Below are 11,880 nucleotides of genomic sequence, written 5' to 3'. Positions count from 1 at the left end.
AGAGTGGGCACACTATAGACACCGGGCACAGAGCAGGTACGCACTACAGGCACCGGGCACAGAGCAGGTACGCACTACAGGCACCGGGCACAGAGCAGGTACGCACTACAGGCACCGGGCACAGAGCAGGTACGCACTACAGGCACCGGGCACAGAGCGGGCACGCACTACAGGCACCGGGCACAGAGCGGGCACGCACTACAGGCACCGGGCACAGAGCGGGCACACACTACAGGCACCGGGCACAGAGCAGGTACACACTACAGGCACCGGGCACAGAGCAGGTACACACTACAGGCACCGGGCACAGAGCGGGCACGCACTACAGGCACCGGGCACAGAGCGGGCACACACTACAGGCACCGGGCACAGAGCAGGTACACACTACAGGCACCGGGCACAGAGTGGGCACACACTACAGGCACCGGGCACAGAGCAGGTACACACTACAGGCACCGGGCACAGAGCAGGTACGCACTACAGGCACCGGGCAAAGAGCGGGCACACACTACAGGCACCGGGCACAGAGCAGGTACACACTACAGGCACCGGGCACAGAGCAGGTACACACTACAGGCACCGGGCACAGAGCAGGTACACACTACAGGCACCGGGCACAGAGCAGGTACACACTACAGGCACCGGGCACAGAGTGGGCACACACTACAGGCACCGGGCACAGAGCAGGTACACACTACAGGCACCGGGCACAGAGCAGGTACGCACTACAGGCACCGGGCACAGAGCGGGCACACACTACAGGCACCGGGCACAGAGCAGGTACACACTACAGGCACCGGGCACAGAGCAGGTACACACTACAGGCACAGGGCACAGAGCAGGTACACACTACAGGCACCGGGCACAGAGCAGGTACGCACTACAGGCACCGGGCAAAGAGCGGGCACACACTACAGGCACCGGGCACAGAGCAGGTACACACTACAGGCACCGGGCACAGAGCAGGTACACACTACAGGCACAGGGCACAGAGCGGGCACACACTACAGGCACCGGGCACAGAGCAGGTACACACTACAGGCACCGGGCACAGAGTGGGCACACACTACAGGCACCGGGCACAGAGCAGGTACACACTACAGGCACCGGGCACAGAGCAGGTACGCACTACAGGCACCGGGCAAAGAGCGGGCACACACTACAGGCACCGGGCACAGAGCAGGTACACACTACAGGCACAGGGCACAGAGCGGGCACACACACTACAGGCACAGGGCACAGAGCAGCACACACTACAGACACCAGGCACAGAGCAGCACACACTACAGGCACAGGGCACAGAGCGGGCACACACTACAGGCACCGGGCACAGAGCGGGCACGCACTACAGGCACCGGGCACAGAGCGGGCACACACTACAGGCACCGGGCACAGAGCAGGTACACACTACAGGCACCGGGCACAGAGTGGGCACACACTACAGGCACCGGGCACAGAGCAGGTACACACTACAGGCACCGGGCACAGAGCAGGTACACACTACAGGCACAGGGCACAGAGCAGGTACACACTACAGGCACCGGGCACAGAGCAGGTACGCACTACAGGCACCGGGCAAAGAGCGGGCACACACTACAGGCACCGGGCACAGAGCAGGTACACACTACAGGCACCGGGCACAGAGCAGGTACACACTACAGGCACAGGGCACAGAGCGGGCACACACTACAGGCACCGGGCACAGAGCAGGTACACACTACAGGCACCGGGCACAGAGTGGGCACACACTACAGGCACCGGGCACAGAGCAGGTACACACTACAGGCACCGGGCACAGAGCAGGTACGCACTACAGGCACCGGGCAAAGAGCGGGCACACACTACAGGCACCGGGCACAGAGCAGGTACACACTACAGGCACAGGGCACAGAGCGGGCACACACACTACAGGCACAGGGCACAGAGCAGCACACACTACAGACACCAGGCACAGAGCAGCACACACTACAGGCACAGGGCACAGAGCGGGCACACACTACAGGCACCGGGCACAGAGCGGGCACGCACTACAGGCACCGGGCACAGAGCGGGCACACACTACAGGCACCGGGCACAGAGCAGGTACACACTACAGGCACCGGGCACAGAGCAGGTACACACTACAGGCACCGGGCACAGAGCAGGTACGCACTACAGGCACCGGGCAAAGAGCGGGCACACACTACAGGCACCGGGCACAGAGCAGGTACACACTACAGGCACAGGGCACAGAGCAGGTACACACTACAGGCACCGGGCACAGAGCAGCACACACTACAGGCACAGGGCACAGAGCGGGCACACACTACAGGCACAGAACAGGTACACACTACAGGCACCGGTACAGAGCGGGTGCAAACTACAGGCACTGGGCACAGGCTACATACACCGGTACAGAGCAGGCACCAGGCACAGAGCGGGCACACACTAAAGGCACCGGGCACAGAACGGGCACACCCTGGGAGAACTATATACTCCCCCAAGATGATTAAATACCCTGGGAGCACCACACCCTGGACATGCTATATACACCCCAGGACACCTATATACTTCCTGACCATTCTATACAGCACAGGATCACCATTCACCCCACACCTCTGTATATATATATATATACACACACACAGCACAGGATTACTATATTCTTCCCAGAAAACCTATATACACCCCCAGATCAGTAGATACACCCCAGAATTACTATATACACCCCGGAATATCACTATACCCCCGGGGAGGATGAGATCCATCCTAGGATGACTGTATATACACGTTAGGATCTCATTGTACACACCAGGGGCGCACACACCATAGCTCGGCACTCCTGCTGTGGTGAGACTACAAATCCCATCATGCCTCTGTCCCTGGGAGGTATGCAGGGTCTGTCACAATATTGCAATGCCTCATGGGACTTGTAGTTCCACAACAGCTGGAGTGCCAAGGTTGCCCATCCCTGCACACCCCGGGTATACAGTACCCTCCCCCCTCCCCGGCACACATCACATGACCCGGTGGTGTTACTCACAGAACTCGGCGATGTAGAAGGACACGGCATAGTTCTCCTCACACCACTCCAGTGTGGAGGTCGGAGGCCCCCAGTAACCGGGCCTGTCCACCGCCGGAGCCATCCTGATACCGCCACTCACTCACCACCACCACCGCCCGGTCGGGACCCGAATACTCCGCCCCGCCCACCCCTGACACCGGCCACGCCCACCCCTCAAGGCCAAAGGAGAGAGGGAATGGATCGAGGGGCGTGGCAAGGGCGGGCTTTAGCATAGTCGCTCGAAGAAAGGGGTGTGGTTATAGGAAGCGAAAATGAACTTGCCATAGAGGGCGGGGCGACAAGGAGTGCAGTTTCTCCGCCCACTTATATATAAGCATTCCCAATCGATTACCTCGCCCCGCCCACCCAGGCGGCCTCTGTACAGAGTAGAGCTGTCAGGTTAGTATCGCGCCCTAGGCATTCCTGCATCTGCTTGATTAACACCTGCAGCCTTCCCTCCTACACCCCCATAGGGCTGACCTCACAAAGCCACGCCCCCTAAATTCACAGAAACAGAGAACGCTAGGTGGCGCTCCTAAGAAGCTGCCTGCACCCTAGCAACAGAGGCAATTCACACTGTAACACTAGGAACAGAGAACACTAGGTGGCGCTCCTAAGAAGCTGCCTGCATCCTAGCAACGGGGGCAATTCACACTGTAACACTAGGAACAGAGAACGCTAGGTGGCGCTCCTAAGGAGCTACCTGCACCCTAGCAACGGGGGCAATTTACACTGTAACACTAGGAACAGAGAACCCTATGTGGCACTCCTAAGAAGCTGCCTGCACCCTAGCAACGGGGGCAATTTACACTGTAACACTAGGAACAGAGAACCCTATGTGGCGCTCCTAAGAAGCTGCCTGCATCCTAGCAACGGGGGCAATTCACACTGTAACACTAGGAACAGAGAACCCTATGTGGCGCTCCTAAGACGCTGCCTGCATCCTAGCAACGGGGGCAATTCACACTGTAACACTAGGAACAGAGAACCCTAGGTGGCGCTCCTAAGAAGCTGCCTGCACCCTAGCAACGGGGGCAATTCACACTGTAACACTAGGAACAGAGAACCCTAGGTGATGCTCCTAAGAAGCTGCCTGCATCCTAGCAACGGGGGCAATTCACACTGTAACACTAGGAACAGAGAACGCTAGGTGGCGCTCCTAAGAAACTGCCTGCACCCTAGCAACAGAGGCAATCCACAATGTAACACTAGGAACAGAGAACGCTAGGTGGCGCTCCTAAGAAACTGCCTGCACCCTAGCAACAGAGGCAATTCACACTGTAACACTAGGAACAGAGAACACTAGGTGGCGCTCCTAAGAAGCTCCCTGCACCCGAGCAACGGGGGCAATTCACACTGTAACACTAGGAACAGAGAACACTAGGTGGCACCCCTAAGAAACTGCCTGCACCCTAGTAACGGGGGCAATTCACAGTGTAACACTAGGAACAGAGAACGCTAGGTGGCGCTCCTAAGGAGCTACCTGCACCCTAGCAACAGGGGCAATTCACACTGTAACACTAGGAACAGAGAACACTAGGTGGCGCTCCTAAGAAACTGCCTGCACCCTAGCAACAGAGGCAATTCACACTGTAACACTAGGAACAGAGAACACTAGGTGGCGCTCCTAAGGAGCTACCTGCACCCTAGCAACGGGGGCAATTCACACTGTAACACTAGGAACAGAGAACACTAGGTGGCGCTCCTAAGGAGCTCCCTGCACCCGAGCAACGGGGGCAATTCACACTGTAACACTAGGAACAGAGAACACTAGGTGGCACCCCTAAGAAACTGCCTGCACCCTAGTAACGGGGGCAATTCACAGTGTAACACTAGGAACAGAGAACGCTAGGTGGCGCTCCTAAGGAGCTACCTGCACCCTAGCAACAGGGGCAATTCACACTGTAACACTAGGAACAGAGAACACTAGGTGGCGCTCCTAAGAAGCTACCTGCACCCTGGCAATGGGGGCAATTCACACTGTAACACTAGGAACAGAGAACGCTAGGTGGCGCTCCTAAGAAGCTACCTGCACCCTAGCAACGGGGGCAATTCACACTGTAACACTAGGAACAGAGAACACTAGGTGGCACCCCTAAGAAACTGCCTGCACCCTAGTAACGGGGGCAATTCACACTGTAACACTAGGAACAGAGAACACTAGGTGGCGCTCCTGAGAAGCTACCTGCATCCTAGCAATGGGGGCAATGCACACTGAAACACTAGGAACAGAGAACACTAGGTGGCGCTCCTAAGAAGCTACCTGCACCCTAGCAACGGGGGCAATTCACACTGTAACACTAGGAACAGAGAACGCTAGGTGGCGCTCCTAAGAAGCTACCTGCACCCTGGCAACGGGGGCAATTCACACTGTAACACTAGGAACAGAGAACGCTAGGTGGCGCTCCTAAGAAGCTACCTGCATCTTAGCAACAGGAACAATTCACACTGTAACACTAGGAACAGAGAACGCTAGGTGGCGCTCCAAGAAGCTACCTGCACCCTAGCAACGGGGGCAATTCACACTGTAACACTAGGAACAGAGAACACTAGGTGGCGCTCCTAAGGAGCTCCCTGCACCCGAGCAACGGGGGCAATTCACACTGTAACACTAGGAACAGAGAACACTAGGTGGCACCCCTAAGAAACTGCCTGCACCCTAGTAACGGGGGCAATTCACAGTGTAACACTAGGAACAGAGAACGCTAGGTGGCGCTCCTAAGGAGCTACCTGCACCCTAGCAACAGGGGCAATTCACACTGTAACACTAGGAACAGAGAACACTAGGTGGCGCTCCTAAGAAGCTACCTGCACCCTGGCAATGGGGGCAATTCACACTGTAACACTAGGAACAGAGAACGCTAGGTGGCGCTCCTAAGAAGCTACCTGCACCCTAGCAACGGGGGCAATTCACACTGTAACACTAGGAACAGAGAACACTAGGTGGCACCCCTAAGAAACTGCCTGCACCCTAGTAACGGGGGCAATTCACACTGTAACACTAGGAACAGAGAACACTAGGTGGCGCTCCTGAGAAGCTACCTGCATCCTAGCAATGGGGGCAATGCACACTGAAACACTAGGAACAGAGAACACTAGGTGGCGCTCCTAAGAAGCTACCTGCACCCTAGCAACGGGGGCAATTCACACTGTAACACTAGGAACAGAGAACGCTAGGTGGCGCTCCTAAGAAGCTACCTGCACCCTGGCAACGGGGGCAATTCACACTGTAACACTAGGAACAGAGAACGCTAGGTGGCGCTCCTAAGAAGCTACCTGCATCTTAGCAACAGGAACAATTCACACTGTAACACTAGGAACAGAGAACGCTAGGTGGCGCTCCAAGAAGCTACCTGCACCCTAGCAAGGGGGGCAATTCACACTGTGACACTAGGAACAGAGAATGCTAGGTGGCGCTCCTAAGAAGCTACCTGCACCCTAGCAACGGGGGCAATTCACACTGTAACACTAGGTACAGAGAACACTAGGTGGAGCTCCTGAGAAGCTGCCTGCACTCTAGCCACGGGGGCAATTCACACTGTAACACTAGGAACAGAGAACCCTATGTGGCACTTCTAAGAAGCTGCCTGCATCCTAGCAAAGGGTGTAATTCACACTGTAACACTAGGAACAGAGAACGCTAGGTGGCGCTCCTAAGAAGCTGCCTGCATCCTAGCAACGGGGGCAATTCACACTGTAACACTAGGAACAGAGAACCCTAGGTGGCGCTCCTAAGAAGCTGCCTGCACCCTAGCAACGGGGGCAATTCACACTGTAACACTAGGAACAGAGAACGCTAGGTGGCGCTCCTAAGAAGCTGCCTGCATCCTAGCAACGGGGGCAATTCACACTGTAACACTAGGAACAGAGAACGCTAGGTGGCGCTCCTAAGAAGCTGCCTGCATCCTAGCAACGGGGGCAATTCACACTGTAACACTAGGAACAGAGAACCCTAGGTGATGCTCCTAAGAAGCTACCTGCATCTTAGCAACAGGAACAATTCACACTGTAACACTAGGAACAGAGAACGCTAGGTGGCGCTCCTAAGAAGCTGCCTGCATCCTAGCAACGGGGGCAATTCACACTGTAACACTAGGAACAGAGAACCCTAGGTGATGCTCCTAAGAAGCTAAGAAGTCAGTAGACGCGATAACTTTTGTGCAGACCAATCAAAATACGCTTACTGCGATTCTTTTTACCAAAAATATGTAGCAGAAAACAAATTGGCCTAAGATGTTAAAAAAATTTGATTTTTACATTTTTTTGGGGAATTTCCTATAGCAAAATGTAAAAAACATTGTTTTTTTTTCACAATTGTCGCTCTTTTTTTGTTTATAGCGCAAAAAAATAAAAATCGCACAGGTGATCAAATACCACCAAAAGAAAGCTCTATTTGTGGGGAAAAAGGGACGTAAATTTCGTTTTGGTACAGCGTCGCACGACTGCGCAAAGTAACGCAGTGCCGAATCGCAAAATAGGGCCTGGTCAGGAAGGGGGTAAAACCTTCCGGGGCTGAAGTGGTTAAAATAACGCAGTGCCGAATCGCAAAAAATGGCCTGGTCATTAAGGGAGCAAAACCTTCCGGTCCAGAAGTGGTTAAAGGTGTAGCTGTCATCCCAATCCTTCACTACCTTCAAGCATGCTGGCAGTAATGTTGAAGAACTCTGAACTCCCATCCAGCGTGCTTTTTGAAGATCAGTGATTTACTAGGTAGTGAAGCCAGGATTAGGATGACGGAGATGAAGCTTTTATCATAAAAACCAAAGGCAGCTCTCACTTTTCTGTTCTCCCTTTAACTGACATCCAGGGCCGGAGTGGGACTCATTTTCAGCCCTGGAGTTTCATGACTTAGACCGGCCCACTTTAGTTCATGACTGACTATATTAAAATAATGTAATTAAAACCTCAGAATATAAGTTTGCAAAGGTGCACTGTTCTCTATTCTCTACAGCCTTGTAATTCATTGTATTTTTCTAAAAATATTTACAATTCAGTGCAAATTCAGTAGCCTAATGCCCCATACACACGTGCAGATTATCTGAAGACTTTTGTCTGCAGACTTACCTTTTCTATGTAGTACAAGGGCCTGCCGGATTGCATACAAATTGAAAGTGTTTAGGTTTGACCTCATATTATATGGTTTTGGTAAGTCTGCAGACAAAAGTCTGCAGATAATCTGCACATGTGTACGGGGCATAAGGCCTCTTTCACACGGCCGCTCCGTTTTTTTTGTCCGCTGTGGCACTTTTTTTTTTTTTTTTTACGGACACGGATGACACTTGTGTCATCCGGTCCGTATGTCTGCATATCATCCTATCCGTTTGCGGATGATATACGGACATAATGCATGTCTATGGGGTACAGGGAGAGATGGTTAGAGGCTGCGGGCACGGTACAAGGGGAGATGGTTAGAGGCTGCGGGCATGGTACAAGGGGAGATGGTTAGAGGCTGTGGGCATGGTACAAGGGGAGATGGTTAGAGGCTGTGGGCATGGTACAGGGGGAGATGGTTAGAGGCTGTGGGCATGGTACAAGGGGAGATGGTTAGAGGCTGTGGGCATGGTACAAGGGGAGATGGTCAGAGGCTGTGGGCATGGTACAGGGAGAGATGGTTAGAGGCTGTGGGCATGGTACAAGGGGAGATGGTTATAGGCTGTGGGCATGGTACAGGGAGAGATGGTCAGAGGCTGTGGGCATGGTACAAGGGGAGATGGTTAGAGGCTGTGGGCATGGTACAGGGGGGAGATGGTTAGAGGCTGTGGGCATGGTACAGGGGGGAGATGGTTAGAGGCTGTGGGCATGGTACAAGGGGAGATGGTCAGAGGCTGTGGGCATGGTACAGGGAGAGATGGTTAGAGGCTGTGGGCATGGTACAAGGGGAGAGATGGTTCGAGGGTGTGGGCATGGTACAGGGAGAGATGGTCAGAGGCTGTGGGCATGGTACAGGGGGAGATGGTTAGAGGCTGTGGGCATGGTACAGGGAGAGATGGTCAGAGGCTGTGGGCATGGTACAGGGAGAGATGGTTAGAGGCTGTGGGCATGGTACAGGGAGAGATGGTTAGAGGCTGTGGGCATGGTACAGGGGGAGATGGTTAGAGGCTGTGGGCATGGTACAGGGAGAGATGGTCAGAGGCTGTGGGCATGGTACAAGGGGAGATGGTTAGAGGCTGTGGGCATGGTACAAGGGGAGATGGTTAGAGGCTGTGGGCATGGTACAAGGGGAGATGGTCAGAGGCTGTGGGCATGGTACAGGGAGAGATGGTTAGAGGCTGTGGGCATGGTACAGGGAGAGATGGTCAGAGGCTGTGGGCATGGTACAAGGGGAGATGGTTAGAGGCTGTGGGCATGGTACAAGGGGAGATGGTTAGAGGCTGTGGACATGGTACAAGGGGAGATGGTTAGAGGCTGTGGGCATGGTACAGGGAGAGATGGTTAGAGGCTGTGGGCATGGTACAGGGAGAGATGGTCAGAGGCTGTGGGCATGGTACAGGGAGAGATGGTTAGAGGCTGTGGGCACGGTACAGGGAGAGATGGTCAGAGGCTGTGGGCATGGTACAAGGGGAGATGGTTAGAGGCTGTGGGCATGGTACAAGGGGAGATGGTTAGAGGCTGTGGACATGGTACAGGGAGAGATGGTTAGAGGCTGTGGGCATGGTACAGGGAGAGATGGTTAGAGGCTGTGGGCATGGTACAAGGGGAGATGGTTAGAGGCTGTGGGCATGGTACAGGGAGAGATGGTCAGAGGCTGTGGGCATGGTACAGGGAGAGATGGTCAGAGGCTGTGGGCATGGTACAGGGAGAGATGGTCAGAGGCTGTGGGCATGGTACAGGGGGGAGATGGTCAGAGGCTGTGGGCATGGTACAGGGGGGAGATGGTTAGAGGCTGTGGGCATGGTACAGGGGGGAGATGGTTAGAGGCTGTGGGCATGGTACAGGGGGGAGATGGTTAGAGGCTGTGGACATGGTACAAGGGGAGAGATGGTTAGAGGGTGTGGGCATGGTACAGGGAGAGATGGTTAGAGGCTGTGGGCATGGTACAGGGAGAGATGGTTAGAGGCTGTGGGCATGGTACAGGGAGAGATGGTTAGAGGCTGTGGGCATGGTACAGGGAGAGATGGTTAGAGGCTGTGGGCATGGTACAGGGAGAGATGGTTAGAGGCTGTGGGCATGGTACAGGGAGAGATGGTTAGAGGCTGTGGGCATGGTACAGGGAGAGATGGTTAGAGGCTGTGGGCATGGTACAAGGGGAGATGGTCAGAGGCTGTGGGCATGGTACAGGGAGAGATGGTCAGAGGCTGTGGGCATGGTACAAGGGGAGATGGTCAGAGGCTGTGGAGGGGTCTTACCTGGCCGTGATGAGAGGCGAGCGCCACTGCTGGGCCACTGCAGTTTTTTTCTTTCGATTTGAAAATGGCGCCCCCCCCAGCGTCATTAGGTCATTGCTGGCAGAGGAGGCGGGACAGATTACTTAGCTGAGACAGGAGGCGGGGCGGAGGCGGGACGAAGTGCTTAGCTGGGAGGAGGTGGGAGGGAGAGAAGACATCCTCGGGTCTGAGAGGAGGCGGGGCGGAGGCGGGACGAACTGCTTAGCTAGGAGGAGGCGGGACGGAGGTCGAGCATAATTGTAATAATGCAGAGCTGGCTGATTACATTTTTTCTCTACCTCCGTCCCGTCTCCTCCCAGCTAAGCAGTTTGTCCCGCCTCAGCCCCGCCTCCTCTCAGACCCGAGGATGTATTATATCCGTGCCGCCTCCTCTCTGCTAAGCAACCAGTCCTGCCTCCTCTCTGTCAGCTGTGTTCTAAATTTTAGAACACCGGTGTCACCGGCCCTCAACCCGACCAGCCCACCGGGAATTCTCCCGGTTCTCCCGATTGGCCAATCCGGGCCTGCTGACATCTAACTATATTAAATGATTACATGGATCAAAGTCCTAAACCTTGTATATATAATTATGCAGGGCCATTGGCTAAATACCAGACGGTGCTACTTACCAGTAATAACATAGACAGACAGTAGTAGAGGAATAAATTACATTAGCTTTTATGCACCTTTGGTGTCATAAAATGTAATATACCGGCTGCTGGATTACGGTGCAGTAACCTGCAGGTACATGTTGTGTGCAGGGCTTTTTTTCAGCAGGAACGCGGGGGAACGCAGTTCCGGCACCTCCAGCACCTCCAGCAAAGAATGTATGTAATGGCAAGGAGTGCTGGGGGGGTCTATTGTCGCTGGTGGGGATCTATTTTTTGCGTGGAGGTCTATTGTTGCTTGTGGGAGGTCCTATGTTGCTGGGTGGGTCAATTGTTGCTGGGAGGGATCTACTGTTGCAGGCCCCTAGAGGGTCTGTTGATGCTGGCTGCTGAGAGATCTGTTGTTGCTGCTGGGGGTCTATTGTTGCTGGGGTTGTATTCAGTGGAGGGGGTCCAATGTTGCTTGGGAGGAAGTCTATTGTTGTATGGGGGACCTATTGTTTTTGGGTTGAGTTCTATCATTGCTGGGGAGGGGGTATACAGTTGCTGGGGTAGTATTCAGTGGAGGGGGTCCATTGTTGCTTGGGAGGAAGTCTATTGTTGTATGGGGGACCTATTGTTTTTGGGTTGAGGTCTATCATTGCTGGGGAGGGGGTATACAGTTGCTGGGGTGGTATTCAGTGGCAGGGGTCCATTGTTGCTTTGGATGAAGTTTATTGTTGTATGGGGGACCTATTGTTTTTGGGTTGAGGTCTATCATTGCTGGGGAGGGGGTATACAGTTGCTGGGGTGGTATTCAGTGGCAGGGGTCCATTGTTGCTTGGGAGGAAGTCAATTGTTGTATGGGGGACCTATTGTTTTTGGG

General features: G+C 54.4%; 1 protein-coding gene across 1 annotated transcript in view; it reads right to left on the bottom strand.

Annotated features, from left to right (window-relative positions):
- ACER3 (alkaline ceramidase 3) overlaps positions 1–3,198 on the bottom strand; it is a 117,164-nt gene extending 113,966 nt beyond the window's left edge. Inside the window, exon 1 of the mRNA XM_082245917.1 lies at positions 3,023–3,198. Coding sequence (XP_082102043.1) covers positions 3,023–3,125 — 103 coding nt within the window. The 5' untranslated portion in view covers positions 3,126–3,198. The remainder of the gene's footprint in view (positions 1–3,022) is intronic.
- Positions 3,199–11,880: the final 8,682 nt, after the last annotated feature.

Source organism: Pelophylax lessonae (genome assembly GCF_965119305.1).
Source record: "Pelophylax lessonae genome assembly, chromosome: 2".
NCBI classification, from domain to species: Eukaryota; Metazoa; Chordata; class Amphibia; order Anura; family Ranidae; genus Pelophylax; species Pelophylax lessonae.
Note: the sequence above shows the minus strand (reverse complement) of the source record. Positions and strands in the feature narration are given on the sequence as shown.